We start from the raw sequence: 18,424 nt of genomic DNA on the forward strand, positions 1-18,424 counted from the left end.
GATGTTGGACTCCACTCTGTGTTAGAATCCTTTAAAATGGGCTTGTTTTTAAATGAGTCATTCTGGGCTGGACTGGGCTTGGAGACAGAGACAGCAATCAAAGATTTTCTATACAGTGGTACCTCTGGTTAAGAACTTCATTTGTTCTGGAGGTCCGTTCTTAACCTGAGGTACCAGTTTAGCTAATGGGGCCTCCCGCTGCTGCCGCCGTGTGATTTCCGTTCTCATCCTGAGGTAAAGTTCTCAACCCGAAGTACTACTTCTGGGTTAGCGGAGTCTGTAACCCGAAGTGTTTGTAACCCGAGGTGTTTGTAACCCGAGGTACCACTGATTGGCAATGGTTGATCCAACATTAATTAATACATCTACGTATTATAACATGGCTTCCAGGATCTGTGTTTATTCATAACATCGTTTGTGAAATGGGGATATTTTTCTTTTGGTAGGCAACCTGGTAGGGGTATGTAATAATTATTGTAAACAGCTGGGTGGATCAGTAATCAGAGCTTTTTTTGTGCTCCTCTGAATCTTAGAACCACCAGCTATAAAAGTCCAACCTGGAACGCTTGACGTCATTCTCAACAGCCCAATTCTCCTACCATGTGAAGCAATAGGCTCACCACGTCCTAAAATAACGTGGCAGAAGGAAGGGGTCAGTGTTAACACCACAGGTATCTTGTTTTGCTTTATAATTTCCCATTCTCCTAAGAGCATTTAGCTACATATAGTTGAAAAGGAATTAGTACTGCAGTTCTGTATCCTAAGAAAGGATATACGGTACTTTTTTAAAAAGGTAACTAAATCATGTGTCTGAATAGTTTGCTGAAACAGAGAGGTTTTCTGCAGGCAACTAAAATAATATAGTGAGTGTACCTTCCCAATGTCTTTACGCCAAGGAGTTGCTGTCACTCCAATGGAACAATTCCTCACAATTGCAGTGCCAATTTCACAGATCAAAGTGATTGAATAGTCACATTATGAGGCAAGGTGATTTCTTAAGTAAACTGATCCCAAGCCATATACCAACAGTAATGCCTTGAACTTGGCCCAGTAACCAGTCAGAAGCCAGTGCAGATTTTTGGACACAATTATTTTCAGTCGAATCAATCCACACATTTGCCTACCAGTTACCAAATGTACATACAGTGGTGCCCCGCAAGACGAATGCCTCGCAAGACGAAAAACTCGCTAGACGAAAGGGTTTTCCGTTTTTTGAGTCGTTCCGCAAGACGAATTTCCCTATGGGCTTGCTTCGCAAGACGAAACGTCTCGCGAGTTCTTGCGAGTTTGTTTCCTTTTTCTTAAAGCCGCTAAGCCGTTAATAGCCGCTAAGCCACTAAGCCGTTAATAGCCGCTAAGCCGCTAATAGCCGCTAAGCCGCTAATAGCCGTGCTTCACAAGACGAAAAAACTGCAAGACGAAGAGACTCGTGGAACAGATTAATTTTGTCTTGCACCTCTTTTAAAAAAAACTGAACGAAAGGAGAGTTCACAACCTTTCCAGTAAACCCATTTCTCCAGCAAACTATTTTTTACAGAATCTATAGCAGTCCTAATGTTTCTCTACTACTGTGGTCTTCTTTAATACATAATGTGCATGTGTTCCAGGGGATAGTTATACCATTCTCCCCAGTGGCAGTTTGCAGATTGCAAAAGCTGCTGCTGAAGACGCTGGAACTTACATTTGTGTGGCTCAGAATCCAGCCGGTACTGCCCTTGGGAAGATCAAACTGAAGATCCAAGGTAAGTTTTGCAGTGAGCTGCAGCTTGTTAATAATATCTGGTGTTATCTTGGAACGTATCTGATGTGCCTCTAGAATAGAGGAGAGCAACTTTTTCTTTCTGTTGAGGGCTGCGTTCCTTCTGGGATCACACACGGCCTAGTTACCGTATTTTTCGCACCATAGGGCGCACCGGACCATAGGGCGCACCCAGTTTTTAGGGGGGGAAATCAAGAAAAAAATCTTTCCCCCCCCAGCCCCAAAGAGCAGCGTACAGGGTGCGCACAACCTCTCCCTGTCGGAGGGGTTGCGCGCAGCTATGGAGCAAGCCAAGTTTTGGCTTCCCCTTTAGCCCCATGCAGCCTCTCCTTGCCGGGAGACGCTGCGCAGGGCTAAAGAAGCCATAGCCCCGTGCAGCCTCTCCTTGCGGAGGGGTTGCGCGCAGCTATGGAAGAAGGCAAGGCAGCGAGCGGGATGGATCCTGCTCGCTGTTTTGCCTTCCCCTTTAGCCCCGCGCAGCCTCTCCTTGCGGAGGGGTTGCGCGCAGCTACGGAGCAAGCCAAGGCAGGGGGCGGGATGGATCCTGCTTGCTGTTTTGGCTTCCCCTTTAGCCCCGTGCAGCCTCTCCTTGGCGGGAGACGCTGCGCAGGGCTTTCCTGGCTTTTCTGGGAGGTGGGGGAATTCCCCCACCTGCCGCAAAACTGGCAGAAGCCACGCACACTTTAAAAGGGCTGCACGGCTTCTTCTGGCTTTCCTGGGAGGTGTGGGGATTCCCTCACCTCTCACAAAAGCCCACAGAAGCCATGAGCTCTTTAAAGGGGCTGCACGGCTTCTCCTGGCTTTTCTGGGAGGTGGGAGAAGGGACTGATGCGGCCAGTCAGTCCCTTCTCCCTCCTGTGGAAAAGCCCGCAAGATCGCACGGAGCTTGTGTGCGGCTCTTGGGGGCTTTTCCCGCCTGCCTCCCCCCCTGCATTCGCTCCATAGGACGCACACACATTTTCCCTTGCTTTTTAGGAGGGAAAAAGTGCGTCCTATGGTGCGAAAAATACGGTAAGCATTGAATTTGCTCCCACGAGTGGTTGTGATGGTCACCGACTTGGATGCCTTTAGGCAAATTCGTGGAGGGATAAGGCTATCAGCCATGATTATTAATTAATTATACCCCACCCATCTGAGTTTCCCCAGCCACTCTGGGCAGCTCCCAATCAAGTGTTAAAAACAATACATCATTAAATATTAAAAACTTCCCTGAACAGGGCTGCCTTCAGATGTCTTTTAAAAATAGGATAGCTGCTTATTTCCTTGACATCTGATGGGAGGGCATTCCACAGGGCGGGTGCCACTACCAAGAAGGCCCTCTGTCTGGTTCCCTGTAACTTGGCTTCTCGCAGCAAGGGAACCACCAGAAGGCCCTCAGCGCTGGATCTCAGTGTCCGGGCTCAACGATGCGGGTGGAGACGCTCCTTCAGGTATACAGGACTGAGGCAATGGCTGTATTCCACCTCCACCGTTGGAGGGGAGAGTGATACTGCACTCAGGCTGTGGTTGTGAGCTAGCCATGAGCATCTGGTTCACCACAATGAGAGCAGAGTGCGGGACTAGATTTTTGGCTCGATCCCGCAGGGCTCTTGTTATGTAATTTGTCAGGGTCAGGAGTCCAAAGGGAGGCAGGGATAGGGGAGGCCACCTGCTTTTCTCTTTCTGCTACCTCCTCTCCCATTTCCCTCCTTCTGGCCAGGAGCTGCATGAAACTTGTGAAGTGACCTTTATCTTCTTAACCTTCCCTAAGAAGTACACCATTAGAGCCTCAACAAGGGGAAAAAAGAGAACAAAGAGGAGTACAGTGGACGCTCGGGTTGCGAACGTGATCCATGCGGGAGGCACATTGGCAACCCACAGTGTTCGCAACCCGCATCACTGCATCTGTGCACGCATGGGTTGCGATTCGGTGCTTCTGCGCATGTGCAAAGCACAATTTAGCACTTCTGGGCATGCGCGACTGCTGGTACTTCTGGATACCACCAAAAAAGGCCTGCTTTTGTCCCCTGACCTTGAGAAAAAGAGATGAAATGAAAAGTCAGGCACCTGATGCACAGTGATGAATAGGGCTGGAAGATGGAGACAGCTTGGGAAAGCAACAGTTTGTGAAGTAGTATAGGGAATGTTCTCCAACTGTCTTCTAGCACTGCCGATTAAAACAATGGATTCATTGTCTACCAGTTCCTCCAGCTATCAGATCTCACCCGGAAGAATACGTGGTGGTTTTGGATAAGCCTGTCACGCTGTTGTGTGAAGCAGATGGCTATCCGGCTCCTGAGATCGTGTGGCATAAAGATGGACAACAGGTGACAGAGTCCATGAGGCAGAGAATCCTCAGCATGGGGTCTTTGCAGATTGCCTTTGCTCATACGAGCGACACCGGCCGTTACACATGCACGGCAACCAACGTGGCTGGAGCAAGCAGCTCGAGCATGGAGCTCACCGTGCTTGGTAAGCATAGCTGGAAATGGGGAACATGCATTGGCTATTAATCATGGTGGAAGCAAGTACAGTGGTGCCTCACAAGACGAAAATAATCCGTTCCGTGAGTCTCTTCGTCTAGCGGTTTTTTCGTCTTGCGAAGCAACCCTATTAGCGGCTTAGCAGATTAGCGCTATTAGCGGTTTAGCAGCTTAGCGGCTATTAAAGGCTTAGCGGCTTAGAAAAAGGGGGGGGAGCGAAAAAAATCGCAAGACTCGCAAGACGTTTTCGTCTTGCGAAGCAAGCCCATAGGGAAATTCGTCTTGCGAAGCAGCTCAAAAACGGAAAACCCTTTCGTCTAGCGGGTTTTTCGTCTTGCGAGGCATTCGTCTTGCGGGGCACCACTGTATGATGGATGGAACCAGGTTTGGTTGTTCTTCACAGTTTTAATTAGCTGTTCCCCATATCCTCATACAGCTTAAGTTGCCATTCTTCTTTGGTTGGGACTTCGCTTGTTTTCCATTTTTGAGCTAACAAAACATGGGTCACAGTAGTGGCATATGTAAATAACCTTTTTGACACCTGGGAATTTCAGTGTGAATTATCCCCAGCAGAAAGGACTCTGGTTTGGGAGCAGAAGTACTTTTAAACATTTCCCCCCAATTCATTATGGATCATTTCCCAATACTCTTTTACCCTTTTGCAACTCCACCACATAGGAAAGAACATACCCTCCACCTCTTTGCATCACCAGCACTCATCTGATTCAGTCTTATACTACATCTTAGCAAGCCTACTCAAAGTTAAATACCATCTGTAAATCAGTTTCAAATAGTTCTCCTTCAAAGAATAACATGCTACGAACTTCAGATCACTTTTCCAGAGCTTCTCCCACCCAACTCTGTAGATTCCTAAGGACATGTGTAATTAATTGTTTTCTTTCTTTTCTTAAAAAATCTCCCTACAGTTCCACCTAAGATACGCAGTACAGAAGCCCATTACACAGTTGCAGAAAATGCACAAGTGGTTCTGCCGTGTGTTGCTGACGGAATGCCAACGCCATCCATGAATTGGAAGAAAAAGGGCCAATTTTTAATGAGCATGGTGGGAAAATACACTGCTCTGTCATATGGAGATCTCATTGTGGATAATGCTGTGGTAAGCATTTGACTGAGCAGCGTACTCAAGGTAGCCGCAGGCTGATAGACATGCAAATAGCCCAACCTGAAAGTGTGTGATTTGTAGGTTTCTTGAGCCAAAGATACCCTGCTATGTTTAGCTGTAGGTAGTCCATGAGTAAGGGACGCGGGTGGCGCTGTGGGTAAAACCTCAGTGCCTAGGACTTGCCGATCGTATGGTCGGCGGTTCGAATCCCCGAGGCGGGGTGAGCTCCCGTCTTTCGGTCCCAGCTCCTGCCCACCTAGCAGTTCGAAAGCACCCTTAAAAGTGCAAGTAGATAAATAGGTACCGCTTTATAGCGGGAAGGTAAATGGCGTTTCCGTGTGCTGCGCTGGTGCTGGCTCGCCAGAGCAGCTTCGTCACGCTGGCCACGTGACCCGGAAGTGTCTTCGGACAGCGCTGGCTCCCGGCCTCTTAAGTGAGACAAGCGCACAACTCTAGAGTCGGACACGACTGGCCCGTACGGGCAGGGGTACCTTTACCTTTACCTAGTCCATGAGTATGGACCCAATGGTAGCATTGTGATATAAGGCTAATACTGTGTTCATTATAGATACAGCGGTACCTCGGGTTACATACACTTCAGGTTACATACGCTCCATTGCAGGTGTGTGTGTGTGTGTATGTGTGTGTGTTAATAATGGCTCTGGAACGGAGGAAGACCACACAAGTCACACCCTTATGGCTATGGGACAGAAGAAAAAAGGAGGCTGGGTTGTTAGCTGACAGCTCTACTACTAGGAGGATACAGTGATACCTCAGGTTACAGAGGCTTCAGGTTACAGACTCCGCTAACCCAGAAATAGTACCTCGGGTTAAGAACTTTGCTTCAGGATGAGAACAGAAATTGTGCAGCGGCGGCACAGTGGCAGCAGGAGGCCCTATTAGCTTCAGGTTAAGTGGTGCTTCAGGTTAAGAACAGTTTCAGGTTAAGAACGGACCTCCGGAACGAATTAAGTACTTAACCTGAGGTACCACTGTACATGGTTATGCTTTGCCATGGGACCTTATCCCCTGTTTCAACAGCATCACTTGGAACCTGGCAATGCATTATGTCAAAAAAGAAAGAAATACAGTGGTACCTCGGGTTACATCCGCTTCAGGTTACAGACTCTGTTAACCCAGAAATAGTACCTCGGGTTAAGAACTTTGCTTCAGAATGAGAACAGAAATCAGGCTCCGGCGGTGCGGCGACAGCGGGAGGCCCCATTAGCTATAGTGGTGCTTCAGGTTAAGAACAGTTTCAGGTTAAGAACAGACCTCCAGAACGAATTAAGCTCTTAACCCGAGGTAGTACTGTAGCAGGATTCAATTCAGTTGTTGTTCCCCACTCCCACCCGATGTGTGCCTCTAAATCTGCTCTGGGGGATTGCAAGTTGCTTTGCAACATTTTTGTAGAAAGCAATGAATAAATGCAATCAATCAATCAATCAATCAATCAATCAATCAAGCAGCATTTGAAAGCAGAGACCCAATGATGGAGTGATTCAAATCCCTATACAGTGGTACCTTGGGTTAAGAACTTAATTCGTTCTAGAGCTCAGTTCTTAACCTGAAACTGTTCTTAACCTGAAGCACCACTTTAGCTAATGGGGCCTCCCGCTGCCGCCGCACAATTTCTGTTCTCATCCTGAAGCAAAGTTCTTAACCCGAGGTAATATTTCTGGGTTAGCGGAGTCTGTAACCTGAAGTGTATGTAACCTGAAGTGTATGTAACCTGAAGTGTATGTAACTTGAAGTGTATGTAACCCGAGGTACCACTGTACAATCTTCAGTCAAATGCTTTCTTTCTGAGATGCCTCCTATGTCCAAATGACCATTATCTTTATTACAGGATATCCCCCCCCCCTTAAATGTTTTTATTTCCTTCCTGCAGCCTGAAGATTCTGGCAGCTACACCTGCATTGCCAGTAATGTTGCTGGTGAAGATACCCACACTGTCAACTTAACCGTCCATGTGCTGCCAACCTTTACTGAGCTCCCTGGAGATTTAGCTTTAAATAAAGGAGAACGACTTCAGCTAACTTGCAAAGCAGTTGGAGTTCCTGTGCCACAAATCTCATGGACTTTTAACAATAATATCATCCCAGGTTAGTACATCAAAGGACTGGATTGTACCTAGAAAACACAGGTTTTGTTGTTCTTTAGTCGTGTCCGACTCTTCGTGACCCCATGGACCAGAGCACGGCAGGCACTCCTGTCTTCCACTGCCTCCCGCAGTTTGGTCAAACTCATGCTGGTAGCTTCGAGAACACTGTCCAACCATCTCGTCCTCTGTCGTCCCCTTCTCCTTGGGCCCTCTATCTTTCCCAAAATCAGGGTCTTTTCCAGGGAGTCTTCTCTTCTCATGAGGTGGCCAAAGTATTGGAGCCTCAGCTTCAGGATCTGTCCTTCCAGTGAGCACTCAGGGCTGATTTCCTTCAGAATGGAGAGGTTTGATCTTCTTGCAGTCCATGGGACTCTCAAGAGTCTCCTCCAGCACCATAATTCAAAAGCATCAATTCTTCGGTGATCAACCTTCTTTATGGTCCAGCCCTCATTTTCATACATCACTACTGGGAAAACCATAGCTTTAACTATACGGACCTTTGTCGGCAAGGTGATGTCTCTGCTTTTTAAGATGCTGTCTAGGTTTGTCATCGCTTTTCAAACTGTTTCACAAAAATTGAATTCCTGACATGGAATAAGCATGTGCACATGAGATATCTGATAAAGTGTGTTGCTCTCCTAACACGAAATGAGTTAGTTAGGTGATGGTTTCTTTTCATATCAGCTTCTGTAGGTAAAAAAAAAAGTAGGTATCTTTTCGAATTACAAATAACACTTTATAAGACAGAATGGAATCGAGACAACATGGCAATTGGAAAAAGTAAAGTGTGGCTCAGTGTGTAGAAGTTATATTGTAAGGAACGGTTGAGGGAGCTGGGTTGGTTTAGCCTGCGAAAAAGGAGACTGAGAGGAGATATGATAGCCATCACCAAATTTTTAAAGGGCTGCCACATAGAAGATGGAATAAGCTGCTCTGGAGGGTAGGGCCCGAACCAGTGGCTTCAAGCTGCAAGGAAGATTATCAGGAAGAACTTCCTGGCCGTGAGAGCTGTCAGTGGAACGAGCTCCCTTGGAGGTTTTTAACAGAGATAGGATGGTGGTCTGTCATGGATGCTTTAGTTGAGATTCCTGCATTGCAGGGGGTTGGACTTGATGACCCACAGGATCCCTTCCAACTCTCCAATTCTATGTAAGGAACGTAGGGTGGATCCAGCCCCGCTGCACCAGACCCAACTAGGTGCCAGTAGGAGGAAATGAGCACAACAGCAAAAGATCGGCATGCTTAGGTATCTCTTTATTGCAGAGGAGTTATGTCATTTCAAAGCAACCTGAAAACTCCTAAGCAACCTCAACATTCCAGTAGAATTGCAGGCAGAAAGAAGGCATGGTTAACAAGTGCCGTATTGGCCCGAATACAAGCCGCACCCGAATATAAGCTGCACCTTTAAAATTGGAGGGGGGAAAGAAAAAATACCCGTATATAAGCCATTCCCTTCCTCGCTGCTCTTGGCTGCATCTTGGGGGGCGGGGGGGGGGGGGAGCCATGCTGTGTTGCCAGCAACCCTTCCCCTTCCTCACTCTTACTCTTTCCCTTCCCAGCCTTGGGGGAGAGGACGGGGGGGGGGGGGGACTATGTGCTTTGCTGTGCTCCTGGCGCTGTTTGCCCCACACTCCTGGCTGCATACCGTAAGGTCGCGAATATAAGCCGCACTTTAACTTTTCACGGTCAGATTTTTTGGGGGGCGGGGGGAAGCGAGGCTTATATTCAGGCCAATACGGTATCTGCACCTGCTGCCTTTCCCCATAAAGCTGTATCTACTAGCATATTGGGATACTGAACACCCCCAAGCTATGCATGTAAAATGTGCGTTCTGTTGAGCCTTTAGATTTTGTTGGTTTTCTTTTTCTTTGTTGTTCTCCTCTTGTTCTGCTAGCACAATACGATGGTGTGAATGGACTTAGCCAGCTTGTCATTGAAAGAGTGTCCAAAGAGGACTCGGGAACCTATGTGTGTACGGCGGAAAATGTAGTTGGTTCTATCAAGGCTCTTGGATTTGTGTACGTTAAAGGTATGTATTACTGGTAAGTTTGGGAATCGTTTCACACTCCATCTAAAAGCAGCATCATAGGTGGTCAGGGGAATGAATGGACATGGCCTGTCTAACTTACGAAAATAAAAAGTGCCTGACTCGTATCAAACGAGTATGCAGACGAAACCTCTTCCTAATTTAGAGCTGAATCTGGATTAAGAATTCATTTTAAACTAGGTGAATTTTCTGCAATAAAAATTACTGAACTCAAAAACAGCTGAAGGGGCTCCACATTCACAAAACTAGATTCAGATTCATTCCATTTTCACTGTATTTTGAAGTTTTAACATCTGCATTTTTGCTGCTTTAAATTCATGTTGAGTTCCCTCAATATACTGGCTTCGGTTCTCATTTCCACTCTTATTTTATACATCATTAACTTTTGAACTATTTTTCCAGAACCACCAGTCTTCATGGGAGATTATCATTCCAGTCGGATTGAGCCCTTGGGTGGCAATGCTATCCTCAACTGTGAAGTCAGAGGAGATCCACCTCCAGTGATCCAGTGGAGCAAAAAAGGAGCTGGCATTCAGATCAGCAACCGGATCAGACAACTCAGCAACGGATCCCTTGCTATCTATGGCACAGTTGTAAGTCTTTACTGAGACCTCTTCTGCTGATTAGTTGTACAGGATTAATGTCCCACCCTTCTTTCAAAGAGATCTGATTTATCTTCATTACCAACCCAAGAGGCTGTGAATTAAACACAGACTGCAGGTCTGTTCTTAATAACTGATACAAATGTCTTTTATGCATTACATATAGTTGCAGTGCATTTTTATATGTGTATGTGGCCGTGCACTACTCTGCTGAAAAGGGAATTTTATCGTTTCCATTCTAACCTCTCAGGCTGCCTCCTGAGCTATTGTTATATCATGGCACCACACAACACAACTTGCGCAATTCACTCCTTTATTTAAGGAATTTATATGCCATCCTTCAAGGCAAAACCCTCCCATCGTTTCCATTCTAACCTCTCAGGCTGCCTCCTGAGCTATTGTTATATCATGGCACCACACAACACAACTTGCGCAATTCACTCCTTTATTTAAGGAATTTATATGCCATCCTTCAAGGCAAAACCCTCCCAGGGTGGCTTAGAAACACTAGATAAAATACCAGTTAAAACTCTGTATGTCACAGGTGTAACATTGCAGATAAAAGTTTTCAAATTGCTTTTTCAGTTGAGTCAGTCCACAAGTCCTGCTGTCACCAGGGGACTCAGATGTCACCCCTGACACATTAAGTCAACACACTTAATGCACATGCATTTCCTAACATACTACTGCCATTAGAGCCTCCCTCAGGAATTTGGCATAAAAAGGTCAATGCACTTGTGATCCAGCCATAAGGCACACAGCACTGGGGGGGGGGGAGGGGTTTTCCTTCTTTTTGCCACTAGAAATCTGAACAGGCCACCCTCCTTGCCACAAAAGATATAGGACAGGGGTCAGCAAACTTTTTCAGCAGGGGGCCGGTCCACCGTCCCTCAGACCTTGTGAGGGGCCAGACTATATTTTGGAAACAAATAATGAACGAATTCCTATGCCCCACAAATAACCCAGAGATGCATTTTAAATAAAAGGACACATTCTACTCAGGTAAAAACACGCTGATACCCGGACTGTCCGTGGGCCGGATTGAGAAGGCGTTTGGGCCGGATTCGGCCCCTGGGCCTTAGTTTGCCTACCCATGATATAGGATGTTGCCAAGGCCAGGCAAAGGGTGGCACAATTTACTGGTCACGGGCTTGATGCCAGCAGAGTACCTGCAGTTGGTGAACTTCCCAGTGCTTCTGCTTAATTGTGCTTAATTATGCAGCCCCCTTCCACCCTACACAAAGGAGACGGCACTGCCACTACCGGGACGCAGGAGGCACTGTGGTCTAAACCACTGAGCCTCTTGGGCTTGCTGATCGGAAGGCCAGCGGTTCGAATCCCTGCAATGGGGTGAGCTCCTGTTGCTCTGTCCCAGCTCCTGGCAACCTAGCAGTTCGAAAGCACATCAAAGTGCAAATAGATACATAGGTACCGCTGTGGTGGGGCGGTAAACGGTTTCCGTGTGCTCTGGTTTCCGTCACGGTGTCCCGTTGCTCCAGAAGCAGTTTAGTCATGCTATCCACATGACCTGGAAAACTGTCTGTGGACAAACACCAGCTTCCTTGGCCTGAAAGCAAGATGAGTGCTGCAACCCCATAGTCACCTTTGACTGGACTTAACCTTCCAGAGGGCCTTTACCTTTTACGGTCACTACCACCACTACTGGGACGCGGATGGCGCTCTGGATTAAACCATAGAGCCTAGGGCTTGCCGATCGGAAGGTCAGCGGTTAGAGGTCCCTGCTCCTGCCAACCTAGCAGCTCGAAAGCACACAGGGCAAGTAGATAAATAGGTACCTTCCAGCGGGAAGGTAAACGGCGTTTCCGTGAGCTGCTCTGGTTTGCCAGAAGCGGCTTAGTCATGCTGGCCACATGACCCGGAAGCTGTACGCCGGCTCCCTCGGCCAATAAAGCGAGATGAGCGCCGCAACCCCAGAGTCATCCGTGACTGGACCTAACGGTCAGGGGTCCCTTTACCTTTACCTTTACCACCGCCACTAACTTCCATCCTACTGAATCTCTGGTGGTTTCCATATATATTATACAATTTCTAAGCCATTGCTGGGTTTAATGTACTGCAAATCAACACTGAATAAAAATTATTGGCTTGCTCATCTGTCAACATGCTGACTTCTTTTCAGAATGAAGATGCTGCGGAATATGCGTGTGTAGCTACAAACGATGCTGGTGTGGTTGAACACCGCGTAACCCTGACATTGCACAGTAAGCCACACAAGAATATTCACACTATATGTGTTGAGAGTTCTAAATTTTACACTTGGACGTACCTACTGCATGAGTTAAAACTAGGCTTATTTAGTTGACCCATGGACCTCTCTATCTTTGCCTTAGTCAATACAGTGTTATAGGGCCAAACGGCATATTCTTCTTTTCCCCCTAAGTCTCATTGGTAAAGGAGGCAGGTATGATTAATCAGTGGTGCTGCACAGTGCAAGAGGGATAATTCTCCTTGGTCCGCATGCTGCAAACCTGATAATAATCAGGGTTCCCCTTCAGCTGCAATTAAAGAAAAATAAGTGCTTTTTTGCTGCACACTACTAAGTGTAGGGACGCAGGTGGCACTGTGGGTTAAACCACAGAGCCTAGGACTTGCCGATCAGAAGGTCGGCAGTTCGAATCCCCATGATTCGAACGGGGTGAGCTCCTGTTGCTCGGTCCCTGCTCCTGCCAACCTAGCAGTTCGAAAGCACGTCAAAGTGCAAGTAGATAAATAGCTACCATTCTGGCGGGAAGGTAAACGGTGTTTCCGTGCACTGCCCTGGCTCACCAGAAGCGGCTTAGTCATGCTGACCACATGACCCGGAAGCTGTACGCCGGCTCCCTCGGCCAATAAAGCGAGATTAGCGCCGCAACCCCAGAGTCAGCCACGACTGGACCTAATGGTCAGGGGTCCCTTTACCTTTTTACTGAGTGTAAGATTGGCCTGTAGTCTCTTCACAATGAAACTGGTTAGCCTAAGAAGTAGTCACTTGCCATGGTAAACTAGTGAGCTTAACAAATGAAGCTGGATCTACATGTTCTTTGCCTCAAGTTTGTTCTCACCCGGTCCCCCAGTTCTCTCATTCGTGGGGAAAATGGTACCTTGACAAGGGAGGCCAAGGTAACAGGTGGGGTAAGGCCTCCATCAAAAATAGGGGACACTGACAGGGTCTCTTTTCCTTAACAAATGACCAAGCTGTAAAGAAAAAGAAAAAAGCACCATATTTTTCGCCCTATAGGACGCACTTTTCCCCCTCCAAAAATGAAGGGGAAATGTGTGTGCGTCCTATGGGGCGAATGCAGGCTTTCGCTGAAGCCTGGAGAGCAAGGGGTCGGTGCACACCGACCCCTCTCACTCTCCAGGCTTCAGGAGAGGCCCACCGCCAGCCCCGCAAACTCGGGGGACAGCGGGTGGCGCAGCACGCTTTCCCGCTGTCCCCCGACTTGGTTAGAAGGCTGGCGGGGGGGAGAAGCCTGCTCCTCCCCGTTGCCAGCCCCGCAAACTCGGGGGACAGCGGGAGGTGCAGCGCGCCTTTCCCGCTGTCCCCCGACTTGGTTAGAAGGCTGGCGGAGGGCTTCCCCCTCCTCCAGCCCCGCAAGCTCCCAGAGCGATGCCAAAGCTGCACACAGCTTTGGCATGGCTCTGGGTCCCGTTCTGGGGGCTGGGGGAGGGGGAAGCTCTGCTTTCCCCGCCCCCAGCCCCACAAGCTCCCAGAGCGATGCCAAAGCTGCACGGAGCTTCGGCATGGCTCTGGGTCCTGTTCTGGGGGCTGGGGGAGGGGGAAGCCCGAGCTTCCCCCGCCCCAGCACCGCGCCTGGGGAAAAAAATAATTCCCCCCCCCCTTTATTCCCCCCTCAAAATCTAGGTGCGTCCTGTGGGCTGGTGCGTCCTATAGGGCGAAAAATACGGTATGTTGTCAACATAGTGGGAGTGGCAGCATCTTTTCCCAGCAAGGATCACGGGAGCTGAGTTACAAACCCCATGATTCCTGGTGGAAAGTGAAGTCACCAGGGTCAGTATGGTGGCTATATGCTTTTCTTGCTGCCTGGTCACTGGTCAGGATAGACAATGTAGGCACCCCACTCTCTTTGACCAATGACAGATGCTGCAAGTTACCACTTACACACTGCAGAGAGGTGGGAACAGGGGAAGTAATAATAATAATAATAATTTATTATTTATACCCCACCCATCTGGCTGGGTTTCCGTAGCACTCTGGGCGGCTTCCAACAAAATATTAAAAACTTGATAAAGCATCAAACATTAAAAACTTCCTGATACAGATGTCAGATGTCTTCTAAAAGTTAGTTGTTTATTTCCTCAACACCTGGTGGGAGGGCATTCCACAGGGCGGGTGCCACTACCGAGAAGGCCCTCTGCCTGGTTCCCTGTAAGCTCACTTCTCACAGTGAGGGAACCGCCAGAAGGCCCTCGGAGCTGGACCTCAGTGTCTGGGCTGGACGATGGGGGTGGAGATGCTCCTTGATTTGTCAGTGATTTGTTGCTGAAATCAGCAAACCGGAAGCATTCTGTTTTTATCTTAGGTGCACCTGTTATTACAATTGAGCCAGTAGAGACGATTATCGATGCTGGAACCACAGTGATGCTGAACTGCCAAGCAGAAGGAGAACCTCCTCCGACCATTGAATGGTCTCGTCAAGGCCGGCCTCTCCTTAGTCAGGACCGAATGACCGTCTTGACTAATGGCTCCTTGCTTATTGCGGTCGCGCACAAGAAGGATACTTCGGAATACGAGTGCGTGGCTAGGAACCTCATGGGATCTGTCCTGGTCAAAGTTCCACTCATTGTCCAAGGTGGGTGCGACGTCTAGGCTAGCTTTTCGTTCTCCCTGGTGAGGAGCTCTATGAGATTCAGAAGTTTGTATGCTCTTTAGCAAAGAAGCTAAGAGAAAGAACACCTTTTCTATTTGCATCTCCCTCATTCTGTACAATAATGCTATCCAAATGCATGTTGGGTTTTGGTAGGGGACCACTGAGAAGCATTGCCCTAGAAGGTACAATATCGGGACACTACTTAGGCCATTGGTCTTCCTTATTTTCATATGCTGGGCCTATTATTATGAACCTACTTGACTTTGCAGAAGGAATGGTCTTAGGCATTTGCAAGCCATTAACTCTTCCTTCCTTCCTTCCTTCCTTCCTTCCTTCCTTCCTTCCTTCCTTCCTTCCTTCCTCTCCCTCCCTCCCTCCCTCCCCCCTCCCTTTCTTTCTTTCTTTCTTTCTTTCTTTCTTTCTTTCTCGTTCTTTCCCTAACATATCTTTCTATTTCTCTTCCTCCTTTGAGAAAAAAAATACAAAGAAACAGCAATAATTCACAGTTGTAATTCTCCTTATGTGAAGTCCATCTCCAGTTGTGGGGCAGGGCCTACCAAATGAAGACTAATGACTGAGTCAACTATCATCATCATCTGAGTTTTTAGGGGGTTTTAAGATTCAGAAAGCAATAAAATATACTTGTCTGATGGTGAGAGGAATATCGACTAAGATATTTTTCTGTGAACTGCCCTGAGACCTTCGGGTATAGGGCGATATATAAATTCTAATGATAATGATATACATGAAATTGTTTTATTCCAGTGCATGGAGGATTTTCTGACTGGCTTGACTGGCAGCCGTGCAGTGTAACATGTGGTCAAGGTGTTCAGAAGAGGATCCGCCTGTGTAACAATCCGCTCCCCGCAAATGGCGGACGACGCTGTATGGAGCCCGATCATGAAATGCGCAGCTGTCAGAACAAACTGTGCCCAGGTAAATTTGGATTTCCACCAAGGGCCTCATGGAAGTCAGTAGTCATGGACCAACATGGATCCTCTTCCCTAGTTCGAAGTGAAGTGAATCTTTATTGCTAAAAGCTATGAGGCATCACAATTGGTCACAATGCGTAGGATACAAATAATTGATTTAAAACTGTACAACAACAGCAAAACATACAAAAATGCAAAAATCACTCTTGCATAAGTTAAGCACTCCACATCTCACACTCCCCCTTATGATACTCGTCTTGCTACTTAGCTCTCAACTTACTTGCAGCCAAAGCAAATTTTGCAACCCGTGCAGTAATAAATACCGTATTTTCGCTCTATAGGACGCACCTTGTTTTAGAGGTGGAGAACAAGAAAAAAAAATTATCCCCCTCTCTGCTCAGTGCCCCTTCAGCAAAGCGGCAGGAGAAACGGAGCCCCTTCCATTTCTCCTCCCGCTTCACTGAAGGGGCGCTGCGCAGCTCTCCCTCTCTGCTGAAGCCGGGAGAGTCTTCCTCTCCCAGCTTCAGCAAAGGGTACCCGAAGCCTTCGGAGTGCAGCGCAAGTTCCTGCTGTGCTCCGAAGGCTTCAGGGATAGAGTCATCCCTGAAGTCTGGAGAGCGAGAGGGGTCGGTGCGCACCGACCCCTCTCGCTCTCCAGGCTTCAGCAAAAGCAACGGGAAGCTTCCGGAGTGCGGAGGGAGTGCTCCCTCTGCGCTTCGGAGGCTTCACATTGCTATCGCTGAAGCTAAGGAGCCTGCATTCGCTCCATAGGATTCACACAAATTTCCCCTTCATTTTTGGAGGGGGGAAAGTGTGTCCTATAGAGTGAAAAATATGGTATATTATTCCAAGACAGTAAAATAGAGGCTTGCTCAAGGGGAGTTCGGCTGGAAAGAGAACAGAGGATGTAACTGAGGAATTTTTTGTTTAACAAATACGTAGTGTTGAATGTCCTCCTTGTCTCTTCCCTGGTTTAATTTAATTCTTTACTCACAACAATTTAATTCAATACCCACAATAGCTGGCTGCATTGTTTTTGCTGCTGCGATGTCTTTGGCAGCACTTGGCGCTAATCATTAATCATCAGCATCAGAAGGCATCACAAGCTGCTAAGTTGTAATGCTGTTAAGTAATCTATGGCCTGTTAAATGTATGTGGAGGGCTGTTGTTATGATTATTTTATCATTACACTGTGTATTATTATTTTTAATTATGCTGCGTAAATTATGTTCTTAATGATGTGCACCGCCCTGGGATCTTTGGATAAAGGCTGATGTATAAATTGAATAAATAAGAATACATAAATAAAAATAATATTAATAGTATACTTGGAAACAGCAGAAGGAAAAGGGGAAGGAAGAATGAGCCACTTCAGGAGTGTGTGTGTGTTAAGAAGCCCCCAGTAGATTTAAAAGCATGGAAAATTACCCAAGAGCACTTAGGAATGTCCAAGAAAGGTAAATAATCACAGAGAAAGTGCCGGGGGCGGGCGGGGAAGTAATGGATCAATAAATTACTTTTAAAAGGCACAGAATTACCACACAATTGTTTGGGGGCAGTCCCTGTGAGCCACAAAAACCTCTACAGGGTTGCCACTTCTGCTGCACACAATTACTTGGAATTAAGTCTCTTCCAAATTAGCAAATTTAACAGCCTTAGTAACATTACATACTGTTTATTTTAACACAAGGGAGTTCTTGAGAAGCTGAATAGCATGCAGTTTTGCCAGATACCAGGGCTCCAGTTTAAGCAGGCAGCATTGTGTGTCAGATGAGGTTTTGCTCATCCTAGAAATCCAAGGTCTAAAGCATTTCCCAACATCTGTTAACAAGTCGCGTGCAATATATATTCTTTTTAGTGGATGGCAACTGGTCGGAATGGGGCTCTTGGGAAGAATGCTCTAAAACCTGTGGGCAAGGCAACAAGACCAGAACCAGAACTTGCAGCAACCCTCCTGCCCAACATGGTGGAAGGCCTTGTGATGGCAGCGCCGTTGAGCCAATCATGTGCAACATTAGGCCGTGCCCAGGTGAGAATACAGAGAGGCTGTTAAAAGTGGCACACATGAACCAAACTTCAAATGAATTCCCCTTCTCTTTGTTTCCTGCCAATTTTTTTTATTGATTTTCCAAATTTATAACAAACATAACAACAATAGGGACAGTAGGGACACGGGTGGCGCTGTGGTCTAAACCACAGAGCCTAGGACTTGCCGATCAGAAGGTCGGTGGTTCGAATCCCCGCGACGGGGTGAGCTCCCGTTGCTCTGTCCCTACTCCTGCCAACCTAGCAGTTCAAAAGCACGTCAAACGTGCAAGTAGATAAATAGGTACCGCTCTGGCGGGAAGGTAAACGGCATTTCCATGTGCTGCTCTGGTTCGCCAGAAGCGGCTTAGTCATGCTGGCCACATGACCCGGAAGCTGTACGCCGGGTCCCTCGGCCAGTAAAGCAAGATGAGCGCCACAACCCCAGAGTCGGTCCCTTTACCTTTTTAACAACAATAAAAAAAACATTTCAATATAAAACAAACAAACAAACAAACATTAATCCTAACTGTTATAG

The 18,424-nt window shown here is 47.3% G+C and overlaps 1 protein-coding gene across 4 annotated transcripts in view; it reads left to right on the forward strand.

Annotated features, from left to right (window-relative positions):
* The window catches only part of HMCN1 (hemicentin 1), a 314,549-nt gene that overhangs the window by 260,119 nt on the left and 36,006 nt on the right, over positions 1-18,424 (forward strand). For 3 of the 4 annotated variants that reach the window (XM_077928326.1, XM_077928327.1, XM_077928328.1), the window contains 11 exons: positions 534-671; positions 1,608-1,742; positions 3,941-4,210; positions 5,148-5,338; positions 7,236-7,449; positions 9,343-9,477; positions 9,898-10,088; positions 12,238-12,319; positions 14,642-14,911; positions 15,695-15,865; positions 17,720-17,890. In XM_077928326.1, coding sequence (XP_077784452.1) covers positions 534-671; positions 1,608-1,742; positions 3,941-4,210; positions 5,148-5,338; positions 7,236-7,449; positions 9,343-9,477; positions 9,898-10,088; positions 12,238-12,319; positions 14,642-14,911; positions 15,695-15,865; positions 17,720-17,890 — 1,968 coding nt within the window. Of the gene's footprint in view, positions 1-533; positions 672-1,607; positions 1,743-3,940; positions 4,211-5,147; positions 5,339-7,235; positions 7,450-9,342; positions 9,491-9,897; positions 10,089-12,237; positions 12,320-14,641; positions 14,912-15,694; positions 15,866-17,719; positions 17,891-18,424 lie in introns of those variants that run through there. The other variant, XM_077928329.1, reaches the window with a different exon arrangement.

The sequence above is a fragment of the Podarcis muralis genome, chromosome 5 (genome assembly GCF_964188315.1).
Source record: "Podarcis muralis chromosome 5, rPodMur119.hap1.1, whole genome shotgun sequence".
NCBI classification, from domain to species: Eukaryota; Metazoa; Chordata; class Lepidosauria; order Squamata; family Lacertidae; genus Podarcis; species Podarcis muralis.